Source organism: Xenopus tropicalis, chromosome 9, assembly GCF_000004195.4.
Source record: "Xenopus tropicalis strain Nigerian chromosome 9, UCB_Xtro_10.0, whole genome shotgun sequence".
In the NCBI taxonomy this organism is placed as follows: domain Eukaryota; kingdom Metazoa; phylum Chordata; class Amphibia; order Anura; family Pipidae; genus Xenopus; species Xenopus tropicalis.
This window is the reverse complement of record NC_030685.2, coordinates 219,666-241,677: the sequence shown is the minus strand read 5'-3', so window position 1 is coordinate 241,677 and position 22,012 is coordinate 219,666. Positions and strand designations below refer to the sequence as shown.

General features: G+C 57.5%; 1 protein-coding gene across 2 annotated transcripts in view; it reads left to right on the top strand.

Annotated features, from left to right (window-relative positions):
• The window catches only part of c9h16orf96 (chromosome 9 C16orf96 homolog), a 41,593-nt gene extending 27,367 nt beyond the window's left edge, over positions 1 to 14,226 (top strand). The window contains exons 12-17 of one of the 2 annotated variants that reach the window (XM_031893647.1): positions 270 to 332; positions 2,465 to 2,548; positions 3,193 to 3,343; positions 8,160 to 8,253; positions 8,326 to 8,436; positions 14,031 to 14,226. In XM_031893647.1, coding sequence (XP_031749507.1) covers positions 270 to 332; positions 2,465 to 2,548; positions 3,193 to 3,343; positions 8,160 to 8,253; positions 8,326 to 8,436; positions 14,031 to 14,125 — 598 coding nt within the window. In that variant the 3' untranslated portion in view covers positions 14,126 to 14,226. The remainder of the gene's footprint in view (positions 1 to 269; positions 333 to 2,464; positions 2,549 to 3,192; positions 3,344 to 8,159; positions 8,254 to 8,325; positions 8,437 to 14,030) is intronic. The other variant, XM_031893648.1, reaches the window with a different exon arrangement.
• Positions 14,227 to 22,012: the final 7,786 nt, after the last annotated feature.

Below are 22,012 nucleotides of genomic sequence, written 5' to 3'. Positions count from 1 at the left end.
TGTAGGCATCTTCCAGCCCAAGAAATAGTTTGTATTGGGCCCTGACAGTAAATAGGATCTTTGGACCCTGGTTGCCATTCCCACTGGGGTGGGGGTATGTGGGGTATGAAATAGGGGCAAGAAACTGGGTGTTTTGCCTTTGGAAGGCCTCGGGGAGGTGGGAAGAAGTAAATGTTTAGTCTCTGTGCTGGGTGCTTAGAGACCCTTCCATCCAAGGGGATAGTAATGGCTTCATTCTTTGCTCCTTTTGTGCCCCCCCCCCCCCCCAGGAGGCTTTTTGAGAAAGTTAAGTGTATCTCTTGTGACCGACCTGTGACCATGGCTACCGGACCGTGAGTAAATAGCCAATATTAGCATTCACTAGTCTCCTCCTCCCATCAATCTGCTGCCTGCTCTTCTGTTACTCACTCTGCTACTTGTCTCCCTGCCCCTACTACCCCTGTTACTTCTGCTCCCCTACTCCTCTCTTACCCCTGCTCTTCCCTCACTGTGCTACTACCTCTCTTCCCTACTCCTCTCTTACCCCTGCTCTTCCCTCACTGTGCTACTACCTCTCTTCCCTACTCCTCTCATACCCCTGCTCTTCCCTCACTGTGCTACTACCTCTCTTCCCTACTCCTCTCTTACCCCTGCTCTTCCCTCACTGTGCTACTACCTCTCTTCCCTACTCCTCTCATACCCCTGCTCTTCCCTCACTGTGCTACTACCTCTCTTCCCTACTCCTCTCTTACCCCTGCTCTTCCCTCACTGTGCTACTACCTCTCTTCCCTACTCCTCTCTTACCCCTGCTCTTCCCTCACTGTGCTACTACCTTTCTTCCCTACTCCTCTCTTACCCCTGCCTCTTCCCTCACTGTGCTACTCACCTCTCTTCCCTACTCCTCTCTTACCCCTGCTCTTCCTCACTGTGCTACTACCTCTCTTCCCTACTCCTCTCATACCCGCTGCTCTTCCCTCACTGTGCTACTACCTCTCTTCCCTACTCCTCTCATACCCCTGCTCTTCCCTCACTGTGCTACTACCTCTCTTCCCTACTCCTCTCTTACCCCTGCTCTTCCCTCACTGTGCTACTACCTCTCTTCCCTACTCCTCTCTTACCTGCTCTTCCCTCACTGTGCTACTACCTCTCTTTCCCTACTCCTCTCTTACCCTGCTCTTCCCTCACTGTGCTACTACCTCTCTTCCCTTACTCCTCTCTTACCCCTACTTCTTCCCTCACTGTGCTACTACCTCTCTTCCCTACTCCTCTCTTACCCTTGCTCTTCCCTCACTGGCTACTACCTCTCTTCCCTACTCCTCTCTTACCCCTGCTCTTCCCTCACTGTGCTACTACCTCTCTTCCCTACTCCTCTCTTACCCCTGCTCTTCCCTCACTGTGCTACTACCTCTCTTCCCTACTCCTCTCTTACCCCTGCTCTTCCCTCACTGTGCTACTACCTCTCTTCCCTACTCCTCTCTTACCCCTGCTCTTCCCTCACTGTGCTACTACCTCTCTTCCCTACTCCTCTCTTACCCCTGCTCTTCCCTCACTGTGCTACTACCTCTCTTCCCTACTCCTCTCTTACCCCTGCTCTTCCCTCACTGTGCTACTACCTCTTCCCTACTCCTCTCTTACTCCTACTCTTCCCTCACTGTGCTACTACCTCTCTCCCTACTCCTCTCTTACCCCTGCTCTTCCCTCACTGTGCTACTACCTCTTTCCATACTCCTCTCATACTCCTACTCTTCCCTCAATGTGCTACTACCTCTCTTCCCTACTACTCTCTTACCCCTGCTCTTCCCTCACTGTGCTACTACCTCTCTTCCTACTCCTCTCTTACCCCTGCTCTTCCCTCACTGTGCTACTACCTCTCTTCCCTACTCCTCTCTTACCCCTGCTCTTCCCTCACTGTGCTACTACCTCTCTTCCCTACTCCTCTCTTACCCTGCTCTTCCTCAATGTGCTACTACCTCTCTTCCCTACTCCTCTCTTACCCTGCTTTCCCTCACTGTGCTACTACCTCTCTTCCCTACTCCTCTCTTACCCCTGCTCTTCCCGTCACTGTGCTACTACCTCTTCCCTACTCCTCTCTTACTCCTACTCTTCCCTCACTGTGCTACTACCTCTCTTCCCTACTCCTCTCTTACCCCTGCTCTTCCCTCACTGTGCTACTACCTCTCTTCCCTACTCCTCTCTTACCCCTGCTCTTCCCTCACTGTGCTACTACCTCTCTTCCCTACTCCTCTCTTACCCCTGCTCTTCCCTCAATGTGCTACTACCTCTCTTCCCTACTCCTCTCTTACCCCTGCTCTTCCCTCACTCTGCTACTACCTCTCTTCCCTACTCCTCTCATACTCCTACTCTTCCCTCACTGTGCTACTACCTCTCTTCCCTACTCCTCTCATACTCCTACTCTTCCCTCACTATGGCTGCTCTTGCAGGGGGCCCTCCTCCCTGCTTCCAGTTCCTTTCTCTGTTCCCACAGGCACCTGGTCACCGTTCGGGCAGCCAATCTTGTCCCCCGGAGTCAGTTGAATGGAGCAGAATTCAGTCGAGAGAAGAACTCAGGGTGAGCCCAGATGACTCCTTACTCTCCATGTGCACTTTGTCCTCCAGTGCCTTCCATTGCTCTCGGTATCGTTCTTCTACACTCCTGTGTGTGTTACATTTGGTCCAACCCAGTGGCCAACCTGCTCTGTCTACTTATCATCCCTACTCACCCCTATAAACTCAGGGACTACTAACTTGGGCACCCACTGTACGAGTTGCAGCATCACAGAAGACTTTACTCATTCAGCTCACAATATCAGAGGAGGCTTCATTCATTCTACCCACATTAGGGTGTTAGTTACCTGGGGGTACAGCCTGACCAATCACAGAAGACTTTACTCATTCAGCTCACAATATCAGAGGAGGCTTCATTCATTCTACCCACATTAGGGTGTTAGTTACCTGGGGGTACAGCCTGACCAATCATAGAAGACTTTACTCATTATAATACAGTTTGATTGGGGGAAGCAGCCGAGCATATTCGACCAGTTTTGTTCCTGATACACAAATGGCTGCTGCTCCATACTGTGGGCTACTCATTGGTGGGGGTGCATGGTCCCATCTTACATGGGGTGCAGTGGGGTGACATATATCATTTTTTGGGGTCATTTTATTCTGCAGGCGAATCAGTTATATTTTTCCCGGTCGTTTGATTCTGTACAGGGATCCTGTGGAGGTGGTAGAACCCGAGTTCCAGTACTCAGTGCCCCCCCGCCCCCACACATCCTTCACTCACCATCCGAAGATGTCTCGAGCCAAGAGCCTGGCCACTGTGCTTACGTATGGAGACCCGGGACAGGCCTTGTACAAGAATGTGAGTGCGGTGTGTGTTACTGTATTAGCCACTCCCCTATAGTGCTCCCCCTCTGGCTGTGTGTGGCACTGTATTAGCCACTCCCCTATAGTGCTCCCCCTCTGGCGGTGTGTGGCACTGTATTAGCCACTCCCCTATATTGCTCCCCCTCTGGCTGTGTGTGGTACTGTCCCACTCCCCTACAGTGCTCCCCCTCTGGCTGTGTGTGGCACTGTATTAGCCACTCCCTATATTGCTCCCTTGGCTGTGTGTGGTACTGTCCCACTCCCTTATTAGTGCTCCCCTCTGGCTGTGTGTGGCACTGTATTAGCCACTCCCCTATAGTGCTCCCCCTCTGGCTGTGTGTGGCACTGTATTAGCCACTCCCCTATATTGCTCCCCCTCTGGCTGTGTGTGGTACTGTCCCACTCCCCTATAGTGCTCCCCCTCTGGCGGTGTGTGGTACTGTATTAGCCACTCCCCTACAGTGCTCCCCCTCTGGCTGTGTGTGGTACTGTCCCACTCCCCTATAGTGCTCCCCCTCTGGCTGTGTGTGGTACTGTCCCACTCCCCTATAGTGCTCCCCCTCTGGCTGTGTGTGGTACTGTCCCACTCCCCTATATTGCTCCCCCTCTGGCTGTGCGTGTTACTGTATTAGCCACTCCCCTATAGTGCTCCCCCTCTGGCTGTGTGTGTTACTGTATTAGCCCACCCTATAGTGCTCCTCCTCTGGCTGTGTGTGGTACTGTCCCACTTCCCCTATAGTGCTCCTCCTCTGGCTGTGCGTGTTACTGTATTAGCCACTCCCCTATAGTGCTCCCCCTCTGGCTGTGTGTGGTACTGTCCCATCACCCTATAGTGCTCTCCCCTCTGGCTGTGTGTGTTACTGTATTAGCCACTCCCACTATATTGCTCCCCCTCTGGCTGTGTGTGGTACTGTCCCACTCCCCTATAGTGCTCCCCCTCTGGCTGTGTGTGGTACTGTCCCACTCCCCTATAGTGCTCCTCCTCTGGCTGTGCGTGTTACTGTATTAGCCACTCCCCTATAGTGCTCCCCCTCTGGCTGTGTGTGGGTACTGTCCCCCACTCCCCTATAGTGCTCCCCCTCTGGCTGTGTGTGTTACTGTATTAGCCACTTCCTATAGTGCTCCCCCTCTGGCAGGTGGTTACTGTATTAGCCACTCCCCTAAGTGCTCCCCTCTGGCAGTGTGTTACTGTATTAGCCACTCCCCTATAGTGCTCCCCTTGGCTGTGTGTGGTACTGTCCCACTGCCCCTATAGTGCTCCCCCTCTGGCTGTGTGTGGTACTGTCCACTCCCTATAGTGCTCCCCTCTGGCTGTGCGTGTTACTGTATTAGCCACTCCCCTATAGTGCTCCCCCTCTGGCTGTGTGTGTTACTGTATTAGCCACTCCCCTATAGTGCTCCCCTCTGGCTGTGTGTTACTGTATTAGCCACTCCCCTATAGTGCTCCCCTCTGCTGTGTGGTGGTACTGTCCCACTCCCCTATAGTGCTCCCCCTCTGGCTGTGTGTGTTACTGTATTAGCCACTTCCCTATAGTGCTCCCCCTCTGGCGGTGTGTTACTGTATTAGCCACTCCCCTATAGTGCTCCCCCTCTGGCTGTGTGTGGTACTGTCCCACTCCCTATAGTGCTCCCCCTCTGGCTGTGCGTGTTACTGTATTAGCCACTCCCCTATAGTGCTCCCCTCTGGCTGTGTGTGTTACTGTATTAGCCACTTCCCTATAGTGCTCCCCTCTGGCTGTGTGTGGGTTACTGTCCCACTCCCTTTAGTGCTCCCCCTCTGGCTGTGTGTGGTACTGTCCCACTCCCCTATAGTGCTCCCCCTCTGGCTGTGCGTGGTACTGTCCCACTCCCCTATAGTGCCCCCCTCTGGCTGTGTGTGTGTTACTGTATTAGCCACTTCCCTATAGTGCTCCCCCTCTGGCTGTGCGTGTTACTGTATTAGCCACTCCCCTATAGTGCTCCCCTCTGGCTGTGCGTGTTACTGTATTAGCCACTCCCCTATAGTGCTCCCCCTCTGGCAGTGTGTTACTGTATTAGCCACTCCCTATAGTGCTCCCCTCTGGCTGTGTGTGGTACTGTCCCACTCCCTATATTGTCCCCCTCTGGCTGTGTGTGGTACTGTCACCATCCCCTATAGTGCTCCCCCTCTGGCTGTGTGTGTTACTGTATTAGCCACTTCCCTATAGTGCTCCCCCTCTGGCTGTGCGTGGTACTGTCCCACTCCCCTATAGTGCTCCCCCTCTGGCTGTGTGTGTTACTGTATTAGCCACTTCCCTATAGTGCTCCCCCTCTGGCTGTGCGTGTTACTGTATTAGCCACTCCCCTATAGTGCTCCCACTCTGGCTGTGCGTGTTACTGTATTAGCCACTCCCCTATAGTGCTCCCCCTCTGGCTGTGTGTGTTACTGTATTAGCCACTTCCCTATAGTGCTCCCCCGCTGGCTGTGTGTGGTACTGTCCCACTCCCTATAGTGCTCCCCTCTGGCTGAGCGTGTTACTGTATTAGCCACTCCCCATAAGTGCTCCCCCTCTGGCTATGTGTGGCACTGTCCCCTCCCCTATATTGCTCCCCCTCTGGCTGTGTGTGGTACTGTCCCACTCCCTATAGTGCTCCCCTCTGGCTGTGCGTGTTACTGTATTAGCCACTCCCCTTTAGTGCTCCCCCTCTGGCAGTGTGTTACTGTATTAGCCACTCCCCTATAGTGCTCCCCCTCTGGCTGTGTGTGGTACTGTCCCACTTCCCTATATTGCTCCCCCTCTGGCTGTGCGTGTTACTGTATTAGCCACTCCCCTATAGTGCTCCCCCTCTGGCTGTGTGTGGTACTGTCCCACTCCCCTATATTGCTCCCCCTCTGGCTGTGTGTGGTACTGTCCCACTCCCCTATAGTGCTCCCCCTCTGGCTGTGTGTGGTACTGTCCCACTTCCCTATATTGCTCCCCCTCTGGCTGTGTGTGTTACTGTATTAGCCACTCCCCTATAGTGCTCCCCCTCTGGCTGTGTGTGTTACTGTATTAGCCACTCCCCTATAGTGCTCCCCCTCTGGCTGTGTGTGGTACTGTCCCACTCCCCTATAGTGCTCCCCCTCTGGCTGTGTGTGTTACTGTATTAGCCACTTCCCTATAGTGCTTCCCCCTCTGGCTGTGTGTGTTACTGTATTAGCCACTCCCCTTAGTGCTCCCCTCTGGCTGTGTGTGTTACTGTATTAGCCACTCCCCTATAGTGCTCCCCCTCTGGCTGTGTGTGGTACTGTCCCACTCCCCTATATTGCTCCCCCTCTGGCTGTGTGTGTTACTGTATTAGCCACTCCCCTATAGTGCTCCCCCTCTGGCTGTGTGTGGTACTGTCCCACTTCCCTATATTGCTCCCCCTCTGGCTGTGTGTGGTACTGTCAGTGTGCCATTGTGTCAGTGTATTTGTGTGCCATTGTGTTATTGTGTTTGTGTGCCATTGTGCCAGTGTGTCAGTGTGCCAGTGTGTCAGTGTGTCATTGTGCCAGTGTGCCATTGTGTCAGTGTGCCATTGTGCCAGTGTGCCATTGTGCCAGTGTGTCAGTGTGCCATTGTGTCAGTGTGTTAGTGTGTTAGTGTGCCATTGTGCCAGTGTGTCATTGTGCCAGTGTGCCAGGGTGTCAGTGTGCCATTGTGCCAGTGTGTCAGTGTGCCATTGTGCCGATGTTTCAGTGTGCCATTGTGCCAGTGTTTCAGTGTGCCATTGGGTCAGTGTGCCAGTGTGTCTGTGTGCCAGTGTGCCATTGTGCCAGTTTGCCAGTGTTTCAGTGTGCCATTGGGTCAGTGTGCCAGTGTGCCATTGGGTCAGTGTGCCAGTGTGTCAGTGTGCCAGTGTTTCAGTGTGCCATTGGGTCAGTGTGCCAGTGTGTCAGTGTGTCAGTGTGCCAGTGTTTCAGTGTGCCATTGGGTCAGTGTGCCAGTGTGTCAGTGTGCCAGTGTTTCAGTGTGCCATTGGGTCAGTGTGCCAGTGTGTCAGTGTGCCAGTGTGTCTGTGTGCCATTGTGCCAGTGTGTCAGTGTGCCAGTGTGTCAGTGTGCCAGTGTTTCAGTGTGCCATTGGGTCAGTGTGTCAGTGTGTCAGTGTGCCAGTGTGTCAGTGTGCCAGTGTTTCAGTGTGCCATTGTGCCAGTGTGTCAGTGTGTCAGTGTGCCAGTGTGTCAGTGTGCCAGTGTTTCAGTGTGCCATTGGGTCAGTGTGTCAGTGTGTCAGTGTGCCAGTGTGTCAGTGTGCCAGTGTGCCAGTGTTTCAGTGTGCCATTGGGTCAGTGTGTCAGTGTGCCAGTGTGTCAGTGTGCCAGTGTTTCAGTGTGCCCATTGGGTCAGTGTGCCAGTGTGCCAGTGTTTCAGTGTGCAGTGGTCAGTGTGCCAGTGTGCCAGTGTTTCAGTGTGCCATTGGGTCAGTGTGTCAGTGTGCCAGTGTGTCAGTGTGCCAGTGTTTCAGTGTGCCATTGGGTCAGTGTGTCAGTGTGCCAGTGTTTCAGTGTGCCATTGGGTCAGTGTGCCAGTGTGTCTGTGTGCCAGTGTGTCAGTGTGCCAGTGTGTCAGTGTGCCAGTGTGTCAGTGTGCCAGTGTTTCAGTGTGCCATTGGGTCAGTGTGCCAGTGTGCCAGTGTGTCAGTGTGCCATTGGGTCAGTGTGCCAGTGTGTCAGTGTGCCAGTGTGTCAGTGTGTCAGTGTGCCAGTGTGTCAGTGTGCCATTGTCCTTTTGCAGTTATATAATAAAGAGAAGGATAATTGCCCCTGGCTGCCAGTCCGGCCCTCACTGGCACAGACTATTGCCCCCAATTGCCTCCACTTGTGTTGCAGAGTGAGGTTGACCTGATGGGAGTTGACGGGATCATGTACCGGGGGCGGCTGGACAGGACTCTGCCTTATTACCCCCCAGAGAGGGACCCCTCTGGTAAGTGTTGGGAAAGCTGGGCTCTATGCTGTGCCCCCACTGGGGCAATAATAACCTCTCTCTTCTCTTAAGGTGTAAGGAGCCCTCAGCCCCCTGTCCGGATGGAAAGGTCCCGCTCGGCGACACCGCTGCACCGCTACCCTGCCCCCGCCATCTCCCATGAGTCCCTAAATAGCAGCAAGAGTATGTAATGGTGCCCCTGTGGGTGGGGTAAATAGCAGCAAGAGTATGTAATGGTGCCCCTGTGGGTGGGGTAAATAGCAGCAAGAGTATGTAATGGTGCCCCTGTGGGTGGGGTAAATAGCAGCAAGAGTATGTAATGGTGCCCCTGTGGGTGGGGTAAATAGCAGCAAGAGTATGTAATGGTGCCCCTATGGGTGGGGTAAATAGCAGCAAGAGTATGTAATGGTGCCCCTATGGGTGGGGTTAAAATAGCAGCAAGAGTATGTAATGGTGTGCCCCTGTGGGTGGGGTAAATAGCAGCAAGAGTATGTAATGGTGCCCCTGTGGGTGGGGTAAATAGCAGCAAGAGTATGTAATGGTGCCCCTATGGGTGGGGTAAATAGCAGCAAGAGTATGTAATGGTGCCCCTATGGGTGGTAAATAGCAGCAAGAGTATGTAATGGTGCCCCTATGGGTGGGGTAAATAGCAGCAAGAGTATGTAATGGTGCCCCTATGGGTGGGGTAAATAGCAGCAAGAGTATGTAATGGTGCCCCTATGGTGGGGGTAAATAGCAGCAAGAGTATGTAATGGTGCCCCTATGGGTGGGTAAATAGCAGCAAGAGTATGTAATGGTGCCCCTATGGGTGGGGTAAATAGCAGCAAGAGTATGTAATGGTGCCCCTATGGGTGGGGTAAATAGCAGCAAGAGTATGTAATGGTGCCCCTGTGGGTGGGGTAAATAGCAGCAAGAGTATGTAATGGTGCCCCTATGGGTGGGGTAAATAGCAGCAAGAGTATGTAATGGTGCCCCTATGGGTGGGGTAAATAGCAGCAAGAGTATGTAATGGTGCCCCTATGGGTGGGGTAAATAGCAGCAAGAGTATGTAATGGTGCCCCTATGGGTGGGGTAAATAGCAGCAAGAGTATGTAATGGTGCCCCTATGGGTGGGGTAAATAGCAGCAAGAGTATGTAATGGTGCCCCTATGGGTGGGGTAAATAGCAGCAAGAGTATGTAATGGTGCCCCTAATGGTGGGGTAAATAGCAGCAAGAGTATGTAATGGTGCCCCTTGGGTGGGGTAAATAGCAGCAAGAGTATGTAATGGTGCCCCTATGGGTGGGGTAAATAGCAGCAAGAGTATGTAATGGTGCCCCTATGGGTGGGGTAAATAGCAGCAAGAGTATGTAATGGTGCCCCTATGGTGGGGGTAATAAGCAGCAAGAGTATGTAATGGTGCCCTATGGGTGGGGTAAATAGCAGCAAGAGTATGTAATGGTCCCTATGGGTGGGGTAAATAGCAGCAAGAGTATGTAATGGTCCCCTATGGGTGGGGTAAATAGCAGCAAGAGTATGTAATGGTGCCCCTATGGGTGGGGTAAATAGCAGCAAGAGTATGTAATGGTGCCCCTAATTGGGTGGGGTAAATAGCAGCAAGAGTATGTAATGGTGCCCCCTAGGTGGGGTAAATAGCAGCAAGAGTATGTAATGGTGGCCCCTATGGGTGGGGTAAATAGCAGCAAGAGTATGTAATGGTGCCCCTATGGGTGGGGTAAATAGCAGCAAGAGTATGTAATGGTGCCCCTATGGGTGGGGTAAATAGCAGCAAGAGTATGTAATGGTGCCCCTATGGGTGGGGTCAGTGGGTGGGAATGTGGCCATTGTTTCAAACCCAATTTGTCTTAATACTGATTTCTCTGGTCCCAAAACGCTTGCCCTTTACCCCTCGTCATGACTGTCAGTTGCTGGGTGGCACCAGAGCAGGGAATTATGTATTATACATGTACCTGAGGTGGGGAAATGGTTAATACTGAGCAATAGGTGCAGGTGATACCATTGGGCACTGCATGGGGGGGTAGATGATACCACCCTGTAGGTGTGGGGTTGAATGCCATCATGGCATGGTACACATGGCAGGTAGGGGGACCATCTTTTAGAGGGGGAACCAAGATAACTTAGGGGAACCAATGTATTTGGGGTGGAACCATATTGGTGGGGCCCCATGTATGGGGGGGGACCATGTATTAGGGGTGGGAACCATGTATTGGGGGGGCCATTGTATGGCGGGACCATGTATTAGGGGTGGGGAACCATGTATTGGGGGGGACCATGTATTTAAGGGTGGGAACCATGTATTGTGGGAGGAAACAAGTATTGTGGGGGACCATGTAGTTAAGGGTGGGAACCATGTATTGGGGGGGCAGTATGGGGGGACATGTATTAGGGGTGGGAACCATGTATTTGGGGGCCATTTGTATTCGGGGGAACCATGTATTGAGGGAACCATGTATTAGGGGTGGAACCATGTATTGGGGGGCATGTATGGGGGGACCATGTATAAGGTGGTGGAACCCGATGTATTGGGGCATGTATGGGGGGGACCAGTATTAGGGGTTGGGAACCATGTATTGGTGGGAAACAATATTGTGGGGGGGGGACCATGTATTTAGGGGTGGAACCATGTATTGGCGGGCATGTATTAGGGGTAGAACCATTACTTGGGGGTGGAACCCATGTATTGGGTTTGGAACCAGTATTGGGGGGAACAATGTATTGGGGGCGGGCATGTATTAGGCGTGGAACCACTGTATGGGCGCGGGCATGTATTAGGGTGGGAACCATGTATTGGGGCGGGCATGTATTAGGGGTGGGACCATGTATTGGGGGTGGAACCATTATTGGGTTGGGAACATGTTTAGGGGAACCATGTATTGGGGCGGGACATGTATTAGGGGTGGAACCATGCTATTGGGGACCATGTATTGGGGTGGGAAACCATGTATTAGGGGTGGGAACCATGTATTGGGGATGGAACCATGTATTGGGGGCGGGCATGTATTAGGGGTGGGAAACCATGTATTAGGGTGGAACCATGTATTGGGGGTGAACCTGTATTGGGGGTGGGAACCATGTATTAGGGGTGGGAAACCATGTATTGGGATGGAACCATGTATTGGGGGCGGGCATGTATGGGGGAACCATGTATTAGGTGGAACATTGTAGGCGGGGGGCATCGGGACGGTGCGGGGGAGCAATGTGGTGTGGGTTAGAAAAGATGGGTGTCACATACATTAAGCACAGCAGGAATTTGTTTTTTAAGACAGATTGGAGAGAGTACATTGGATGTGGGGGCTCCTAGCTGTGTGTGGGGGCCCTAGCTGTGTGTGGGGGGCCCTAGCTGTGTGTGGGGGCCCTAGCTGTGTGTGGGAGGGCCCAGCTGTGTGTGGGGGGCCCTGAGCTGTGTTGGGGGGCCCTAGCTGATGTGTGGGGGGCCCTAGCTGTGTGTGGGGCCCCTAGCTGTGTGTGGGAGGCCCTAGCTGTGTGTGGGGCCCCTAGCTGTGTGTTGGTGGGGCCCTAGCTGTGTGTGGGGGGGCCTAGCTGTGTGTGGGGGCCTAGCTGTGTGTGGGGGGCCCTAGCGTGTGTGTGGGGCCCTTAGCTGCTGTGGGGCCCTAGCTGTGTGTGGGGGGGGCCTAGCTGTTTGTGTGGCGGGGGCCTAGCTGTGTGTGGGGGGCCTAGCTGTCTGTGTTGGGGGGCCTAGCTGTGCGTGGGGCCCTAGCTGTGTGTGTGGAGCCTAGCTGTGCTGTGGGGCCTAGCTGTTGTGGGGGGGCCCTAGCTGTGTGTGGGGGGCCCTAGCTGTGTGTGGGAAGGGCCCTAAGCTGTGTGGGGGCCCTAGCTGGTATGGGGCGGCCCTAGCTGTGTGTGGGGGCGGCCCTAGCTGTGTGTGGGGCCTAGCTGTGTGCGGGGGGGCCCTAGCTGTTTGTGTGGGGGGCCCTAGCTGTGTGTAAGTGCCCTAGCTGTGTGTGGGGGCCCTAGCTGTGTGTGGGGTGGGCCCTAGCTGTGTGTGGGAGGGCCCTAAGCTATGTTGTGGGGGGCCCTAGTGTGTGGGGGGGGCCCTAGCTGTGTGTGGGGGGGCCCTAGCTGTGTTTGGGGGGCCCTAGCTGTGTGACATGGGGGGCCCAACTGTGTGTGGGAGGGCCCTAGCTGTGTTGTGGGGGGCCTAGCTGTGTTGGGCCCTAGCTGTGTGTGGGAGGGCCTAGCCTGTGTGTGGGGGGCCCTAGCTGTGTGTGGGGGCCTAGCTGTGGTGGGAGGGCCCATAGCTGTGTCTTGTGGGGGGGCCCTAGCTGTGTGTGGGGGGCCCTAGCTGTGATGTGGAGGGCCCTAGCTGTGTGTGGGGGGCCCTAGCTTGTGTGTGGGGGGGCCCTAGCTGTGTGTGGGGGGCCCTAGCTGTGTGTGGGGGGGCCCTAGCTGTGTGAGGGCCCTAGCTGTGTGTGGGGGCCCTACGCTGTGTGTGGAAGTGCCCGTAGCTGTGTGTGGAGGGGGGCCTGCTGTGTGTGGGGGGGCCCTAGCTCGATGGTGGCGAGGGCCCTATGCTGTGTGTGGCGGGGCCAGCTGTAGTATGTGGGGGGCCCTAGCATGTGTTCGTGGGGGGGCCCTAGCTGTGTGTGGGGCCCTAGCTGTTGGAGAGGGCCCTAGCTTGTGTGTGGAGGAGGGCCTGCTGTTGTGTGGGGGGCGGCCCTAGCTGTGGGTGGAGGGCCCGAGCTGCTGTGTGGGGGCCCTACTGTGTGTGGGGGCCCTAGCTGTGATGTGGGGGGGCCCTAGCTGTGTTGGGGGGCCCTAGCTGTGTGTGGGGGCCCTAGCTGGTGTGGGGCCCTGCTGTGGTGTGGGGGGCCCTAGCTGTGTGTGGGGGCGGCCCTTTAGCTGTGTCGTGGAGGGCCCTAGCTGTGGTGGGGGGCCTAGCTGTGTGTGGGGGCCTAGCTGTGTGTGGGGGGCCCTAGCTGTGTGTGGGGGCCCTAGCTTGTGTGGGGAGGGCACTAGCTGTGTGTGCGGGGGCCCTAGCGTGTGTAGCGGGGGCCCTAGCTGTGTTGTGGGGGGCCCTAGCTGGTGTGGGGGGGCCCTAGCTGTAGTGTGGGGGGCCCTAGGCTGTTGTGGGGGGCCCTAGCTGTGTGTGGGGGGCACCTAGCTGTGTGTGGGGGGCCCATAGCTGTGTAGTGGCGGGGCCCTAGCTGTGTGTGGGGGGGCCTAGCTGTGTAGTGGGGGGCCCTAGCTGTGTGTGGGGCCCTAGCTGTGTGTGGGGGCTTCCTAGCTGTGTGTGGGAGGCCCCTAAGCTGTGTGTGGGGGGCCCTAGCTGTGTGTGGGGGGGCCCTAGCTGTGTGTGGGGGGGCCCTAGCTGTGTGTGGGAGGGCCCTAGCTGTGTGTGGGAGGGGAGCCCTAGCTGTGGTGTTGGGGGGGCCTAGCTGTGTGTGGGGGGCCTAGCGGTTGTGGGGGGGGCCCTAGCTGTGTGTGGGGGGGCCTAGCTGACTTGTGTTGCGGGGGCCCTAGCTGTGTGTGGGGGCCCTAGCTGTTCGTGGGGCCTAGCGTGCCTGTGGGGGGGCCCCTAGCTGTGTGTGGGGGGCCCCAGCGTTGTGTGGGGGGCCCTAGCTGTGTGTGGGGCCTAGCTTGTGTTGTGGGGCCCTAGCTGTGTGTGGTGGGGGCCCTAGCTGTGTGTGGGGGGGGCCCTAGCTGTTGTGTTGGGGGCCCTAGCTGTGTGTGGGGGGGCCCTAGCTGTGTGTGGGGGGGCCCACAATAGAGGGTGTAGCTTTGTTAAATGAGACAAATTGTGACCTTTTCTTTCCACAGGGCCCCAGGGTCAGACAAGTTTAACCCCTCGCTCAGCTTTCCACGTGCCAACCTCCAGCGACACCCCCACCCCACTACAGCCGCCGGACCCCTGAGAGATGGAGACACTCTGCACCCCCACACTCTCACAGACCCCCCCACATCCCTGTACAGACAATGTATGTGCTACAGATCAATAAAATATTAACCCTCTGTCCACTGGAGTGTGTGCAGCTGTTTGATCCGCACTGGGGCACCGGCACCCCAATATCTCCCCTAGGGGCCAACGATCAGAACCAGCGCAGGCTCCCATATAAGCTACATGAAAGGGGTGTCCTGCTCCCTTAGGTAGTGGGGGGACAGTGTAGGACAGTAGGGGAGCAGGTTGGGGGTGGGGCTATATGGGGGGACAGTGTAGGACAGTAGGGGAGCAGGTTGGGGTGGGGCTATTATGGGGGGGACAGAAGGGGAGCAGGTTGGGGTGGGGGCTTATATGGGGGGACAGTTAGGGGAGCAGGCTGGGAGTGGGGCTATATGGGGGACAGTGTAGGACAGTAGGGGAAGCAGGCTGGGAGTGGGGCTATATGGGGGGACAGTGTAGGACAGTAGGGGAGCAGCTGGGAGTGGGGCTATATGGGGGACAGTGTAGGACAGTAGGGGAGCAGGTTGGGGTGGGGCTATATGGGGGGACAGTGTAGGACAGTAGGGGAGCAGGCTGGGGGTGGGGCTATATGGGGGGACAGTGTAGGACAGAAGGGGAGCAGGTTGGGAGTGGGGCTATATGGGGACAGTGTAGGACAGTAGGGGAGCAGGCTGGGAGTGGGGCTATAATGGGGGACAGTGTAGGACAGTAGGGGAGCCAGGCTGGGAGTGGGGCTATATGGGGGACAGTGTAGGACAAGTAGGGGAGCAGGCTGGGAGTGGGGCTATATGGGGGGGACAGTGTAGGACAGTAGGGAGCAGGCTGGGAGTGGGGCTATATGGGGGGACAGTGTAGGACAGTAGGGGAGCAGGCTGGGAGTGGGGCTATATGGGGGACAGTGTAGGACAGTAGGGGAGCAGGCTGGGAGTGGGGCTATATGGGGGACAGTGTAGGACAGTAGGGGAGCAGGTTGGGAGTGGGCTATATGGGGGGACAGTGTAGGACAGTAGGGGAGCAGGCTGGGAGTGGGGCTATATGGGGGGACAGTGTAGGACAGTAGGGGATCAGGCTGGGAGTGGGGCTATATGGGGGGACAGTGTAGGACAGTAGGGGAGCAGGCTGGGAGTGGGGGCTATATGGGGGGACAGTGTAGGACAGTAGGGGAGCAGGTTGGGAGTGGGGCTATATGGGGGACAGTGTAGGACAGTAGGGGACAGGTTGGGGTGGGCTATATGGGGGACAGTGTAGGACAGTAGGGGAGCAGGCTGGGAGTGGGGCTATATGGGGGACAGTGTAGGACAGTAGGGGAGCAGGTTGGGGTGGGGCTATATGGGGGGACAGTGTAGGACAGTAGGGGAGCAGGCTGGGAGTGGGGCTATATGGGGGACAGTGTAGGACAGTAGGGGAGCAGGCTGGGAGTGGGGCTATATGGGGGACAGTGTAGGACAGTAGGGGAGCAGGCTGGAGTGGGGCTATATGGGGGGACAGTGTAGGACAGTAGGGGAGCAGGCTGGGAGTGGGGCTATATGGGGGGACAGTGTAGGACAGTAGGGGAGCAGGCTGGGAGTGGGGCTATATGGGGGGACAGTGTAGGACAGTAGGGGAGCAGGTTGGGAGTGGGGCTATATGGGGGGACAGTGTAGGACAGTAGGGGAGCAGGCTGGGAGTGGGGCTATATGGGGGGACAGTGTAGGACAGTAGGGGAGCAGGCTGGGAGTGGGACTATATGGGGGGACAGTGTAGGACAGTAGGGGAGCAGGCTGGGAGTGGGGCTATATGGGGGACAGTGTAGGACAGTAGGGGAGCAGGCTGGGAGTGGGGCTATATGGGGGACAGTGTAGGACAGTAGGGGAGCAGGCTGGGAGTGGGGCTATATGGGGGGACAGTGTAGGACAGTAGGGGAGCAGGTTGGGAGTGGGGCTATATGGGGGGACAGTGTAGGACAGTAGGGGAGCAGGCTGGGAGTGGGGCTATATGGGGGACAGTGTAGGACAGTAGGGGAGCAGGCTGGGAGTGGGGCTATATGGGGGGACAGTGTAGGACAGTAGGGGAGCAGGCTGGGAGTGGGGCTATATGGGGGGACAGTGTAGGACAGTAGGGGAGCAGGCTGGGAGTGGGGCTATATGGGGGGACAGTGTAGGACAGTAGGGGAGCAGGTTGGGGTGGGGCTATATGGAGGGACAGTGTAGGACAGTAGGGGAGCAGGCTGGGAGTGGGGCTATATGGGGGGACAGTGTAGGACAGTAGGGGAGCAGGCTGGGAGTGGGGCTATATGGGGGGACAGTGTAGGACAGTAGGGGAGCAGGTTGGGGTGGGGCTATATGGGGGGACAGTGTAGGACAGTAGGGGAGCAGGTTGGGGGTGGGGCTATATGGGGGGACAGTGTAGGACAGTAGGGGAGCAGGTTGGGGTGGGGCTATATGGGGGGGACAGTGTAGGACAGTAGGGGAGCAGGTTGGGAGTGGGGCTATATGGGGGGGACAGTGTAGGACAGTAGGGGAGCAGGTTGGGGTGGGGCTATATGGGGGGACAGTGTAGGACAGTAGGGGAGCAGGCTGGGAGTGGGGCTATATGGGGGGACAGTGTAGGACAGTAGGGGAGCAGGTTGGGAGTGGGGCTATATGGGGGGACAGTGTAGGACAGTAGGGGAGCAGGTTGGGGGGTGGGGCTATATGGGGGGACAGTGTAGGACAGTAGGGGAGCAGGCTGGGAGTGGGGCTATATGGGGGGACAGTGTAGGACAGTAGGGGAGCAGGCTGGGAGTGGGGCTATATGGGGGGACAGTGTAGGACAGTAGGGGAGCAGGCTGGGAGTGGGGCTATATGGGGGGACAGTGTAGGACAGTAGGGGAGCAGGTTGGGGTGGGGCTATATGGGGGGACAGTGTAGGACAGTAGGGGAGCAGGCTGGGGGTGGGGCTATATGGGGGGACAGTGTAGGACAGAAGGGGAGCAGGTTGGGAGTGGGGCTATATGGGGGGACAGTAGGGGAGCAGGCTGGGAGTGGGGCTATATGGGGGGACAGTGTAGGACAGTAGGGGAGCAGGCTGGGAGTGGGGCTATATGGGGGGACAGTGTAGGACAGTAGGGGAGCAGGTTGGGGTGGGGCTATATGGGGGGACAGTGTAGGACAGTAGGGGAGGCAGGCTGGGGGTGGGGCTATATGGGGGGACAGTGTAGGACAGAAGGGGAGCAGGTTGGGAGTGGGGCTATATGGGGGGACAGTGTAGGACAGTAGGGGAGCAGGCTGGGAGTGGGGCTATATGGGGGGACAGTGTAGGACAGTAGGGGATCAGGCTGGGAGTGGGGCTATATGGGGGGACAGTGTAGGACAGTAGGGGAGCAGGCTGGGAGTGGGGCTATATGGGGGACAGTGGTAGGACAGTAGGGGAGCAGGTTGGGGGTGGGGCTATATGGGGGGACAGTGTAGGACAGTAGGGGAGCAGGCTGGGAGTGGGGCTATATGGGGGACAGTGTAGGACAGTAGGGGAGCAGGCTGGGAGTGGGACTATATGGGGGGACAGTGTAGGACAGTAGGGGAGCAGGCTGGGAGTGGGGCTATATGGGGGGACAGTAGGGGAGCAGGTTGGGGTGGGGCTATATGGGGGGACAGTGTAGGACAGTAGGGGAGCAGGCTGGGAGTGGGGCTATATGGGGGGACAGTGTAGGACAGTAGGGGAGCAGGCTGGGAGTGGGGCTATATGGGGGGACAGTGTAGGACAGTAGGGGAGCAGGTTGGGGTGGGGCTATATGGGGGGACAGTGTAGGACAGTAGGAGAGCAGGTTGGGGGTGGGGCTATATGGGGGGACAGTGTAGGACAGTAGGGGAGCAGGCTGGGAGTGGGGCTATATGGGGGGACAGTGTAGGACAGTAGGGGAGCAGGTTGGGAGTGGGGCTATATGGGGGGACAGAAGGGGAGCAGGTTGGGGTGGGGCTATATGGGGGGACAGTGTAGGACAGTAGGGGAGCAGGTTGGGGTGGGGCTATATGGGGGGACAGTGTAGGACAGTAGGGGAGCAGGTTGGGGGTGGGGCTATATGGGGGGACAGTGTAGGACAGTAGGGGAGCAGGTTGGGGTGGGGCTATATGGGGGGACAGTGTAGGACAGTAGGGGAGCAGGTTGGGAGTGGGGCTATATGGGGGGACAGAAGGGGAGCAGGTTGGGGTGGGGCTATATGGGGGGACAGTGTAGGACAGTAGGGGAGCAGGTTGGGGTGGGCTATATGGGGGGACAGTGTAGGACAGTAGGGGAGCAGGTTGGGGTGGGGCTATATGGGGGGACAGTGTAGGACAGTAGGGGAGCAGGTTGGGAGTGGGGCTATATGGGGGGACAGTGTAGGACAGTAGGGGAGCAGGTTGGGGTGGGGCTATATGGGGGGACAGTGTAGGACAGTAGGGGGAGCAGGTTGGGGGTGGGGCTATATGGGGGGACAGTGTAGGACAGTAGGGGAGCAGGCTGGGGTGGGGCTATATGGGGGGACAGTGTAGGACAGTAGGGGAGCAGGTTGGGAGTGGGGCTATATGGGGGGACAGAAGGGGAGCAGGTTGGGGTGGGGCTATATGGGGGGACAGTGTAGGACAGTAGGGGAGCAGGCTGGGAGTGGGGCTATATGGGGGGACAGTGTAGGACAGTAGGGGAGAAGGCTGGGGGTGGGGCTATATGGGGGGACAGTGTAGGACAGTAGGGAGCAGGCTGGGAGTGGGGCTATATGGGGGGACAGTGTAGGACAGTAGGGGAGCAGGCTGGGAGTGGGGCTATATGGGGGGACAGTGTAGGACAGTAGGGGAGCAGGTTGGGAGTGGGGCTATATGGGGGGCTATAATGGGGGGACAGTAGGGGAGCAGGCTGGGAGTGGGGCTATATGGGGGGACAGTGTAGGACAGTAGGGAGCAGGCTGGGAGTGGGGCTATATGGGGGGACAGTGTAGGACAGTAGGGGAGCAGGCTGGGAGTGGGGCTATATGGGGGGACAGTGTAGGACAGTAGGGGAGCAGGCTGGGAGTGGGGCTATATGGGGGGACAGTGTAGGACAGTAGGGGGCAGGCTGGGAGTGGGGCTATATGGGGGACAGTGTAGGACAGTAGGGGAGCAGGCTGGGAGTGGGGCTATATGGGGGGACAGTGTAGGACAGTAGGGGAGCAGGTTGGGGTGGGGCTATATGGGGGGACAGTGGTAGGACAGTAGGGGAGCAGGTTGGGGGTGGGGCTATATGGGGGACAGTGTAGGACAGTAGGGAGGTTGGGAGTGGGACTATATGGGGGGACAGTGTAGGACAGTAGGGGAGCAGGTTGGGGTGGGCTATATGGAGGGACAGTGTAGGACAGTAGGGGAGCAGGCTGGGAGTGGGGCTATATTGGGGGGACAGTGTAGGACAGTAGGGGAGCAGGCTGGGAGTGGGACTATATGGGGGACAGTGTAGGACAGTAGGGGAGCAGGTTGGGGTGGGGCTTATATGGAGGGAACAGTGTAGGACAGTAGGGGAGCAGGCTGGGATGGGGCTATATGGGGGGACAGTGTAGGACAGTAGGGGAGCAGGCTGGGAGTGGGGCTATATGGGGGACAGTGTAGGACAGTAGGGGAGCAGGTTGGGGTGGGGCTATATGGGGGGACAGTGTAGGACAGTAGGGGAGCAGGTTGGGGGTGGGGCTATATGGGGGGACAGTGTAGGACAGTAGGGGAGCAGGTTGGGGTGGGGCTATATGGGGGGACAGTGTAGGACAGTAGGGGAGCAGGTTGGGAGTGGGGCTATATGGGGGGACAGTGTAGGACAGTAGGGGAGCAGGTTGGGGTGGGGCTATATGGGGGGACAGTGTAGGACAGTAGGGGAGCAGGTTGGGGGTGGGGCTATATGGGGGACAGTGTAGGACAGTAGGGGAGCAGGCTGGGAGTGGGGCTATATGGGGGGACAGTGGTAGGACAGTAGGGGAGCAGGCTGGGAGTGGGGCTATATGGGGGGACAGTGTAGGACAGTAGGGGAGCAGGCTGGGAGTGGGGCTATATGGGGGGACAGTGTAGGACAGTAGGGGAGCAGGTTGGGGTGGGGCTATATGGGGGGACAGTGTAGGACAGTAGGGGAGCAGGCTGGGGGTGGGGCTATATGGGGGGACAGTGTAGGACAGAAGGGGAGCAGGTTGGGAGTGGGGCTATATGGGGGGACAGTGTAGGACAGTAGGGGAGCAGGCTGGGAGTGGGGCTATATGGGGGGACAGTGTAGGACAGTAGGGGAGCAGGCTGGGAGTGGGGCTATATGGGGGGACAGTGTAGGACAGTAGGGGAGCAGCTGGGAGTGGGGCTATATGGGGGGGACAGTGTAGGACAGTAGGGGAGCAGGTTGGGGTGGGGCTATATGGGGGGACAGTGTAGGACAGTAGGGGAGCAGGTTGGGGTGGGGCTATATGGGGGGACAGTGTAGGACAGTAGGGGAGCAGGCTGGGGGTGGGGCTATATGGGGGGGACAGTGTAGGACAGAAGGGAGCAGGTTGGGAGTGGGGCTATATGGGGGGACAGTGTAGGACAGTAGGGGAGCAGGCTGGGAGTGGGGCTATATGGGGGGACAGTGTAGGACAGTAGGGGATCAGGCTGGGAGTGGGGCTATATGGGGGGACAGTGTAGGACAGTAGGGGAGCAGGCTGGGAGTGGGGCTATATGGGGGACAGTGTAGGACAGTAGGGGAGCAGGTTGGGGGTGGGGCTATATGGGGGGACAGTGTAGGACAGTAGGGGAGCAGGCTGGGAGTGGGGCTATATGGGGGGACAGTGTAGGACAGTAGGGGAGCAGGCTGGGAGTGGGGCTATATGGGGGGACAGTGTAGGACAGTAGGGGAGCAGGCTGGGAGTGGGACTATATGGGGGGACAGTGTAGGACAGTAGGGGAGCAGGCTGGGAGTGGGGCTATATGGGGGACAGTAGGGGAGCAGGTTGGGGTGGGGCTATATGGGGGGACAGTGTAGGACAGTAGGGGAGCAGGCTGGGAGTGGGGCTATATGGGGGGACAGTGTAGGACAGTAGGGGAGCAGGTTGGGGTGGGGCTATATGGGGGGACAGTGTAAGACAGTAGGGGAGCAGGCTGGGAGTGGGGCTATATGGGGGGACAGTGTAGGACAGTAGGGGAGCAGGTTGGGGTGGGGCTATATGGGGGGACAGTGTAGGACAGTAGGGGAGCAGGTTGGGAGTGGGGCTATATGGGGGGACAGTGTAGGACAGTAGGGGAGCAGGTTGGGGTGGGGCTATATGGGGGGACAGTGTAGGACAGTAGGGGAGCAGGTTGGGGGTGGGGCTATATGGGGGGACAGTGTAGGACAGTAGGGGAGCAGGCTGGGGGTGGGGCTATATGGGGGGACAGTGTAGGACAGTAGGGGAGCAGGTTGGGAGTGGGGCTATATGGGGGGACAGAAGGGGAGCAGGTTGGGGTGGGGCTATATGGGGGGACAGTGTAGGACAGTAGGGGAGCAGGTTGGGGTGGGGCTATATGGGGGGACAGTGTAGGACAGTAGGGGAGCAGGTTGGGGGTGGGGCTATATGGGGGGACAGTGTAGGACAGTAGGGGAGGCAGGTTGGGGTGGGGCTATATGGGGGACAGTGTAGGACAGTAGGGGAGCAGGTTGGGAGTGGGGCTATATGGGGGGACAGTGTAGGACAGTAGGGGAGCAGGTTGGGGTGGGGCTATATGGGGGACAGTGTAGGACAGTAGGGGAGCAGGTTGGGGGTGGGGCTATATGGGGGGACAGTGTAGGACAGTTAGGGGAGCAGGTTGGGGGTGGGGCTATATGGGGGGACAGTGTAGGACAGTAGGGGAGCAGGTTGGGGTGGGGCTATATGGGGGGACAGTGTAGGACAGTAGGGGAGCAGGCTGGGAGTGGGGCT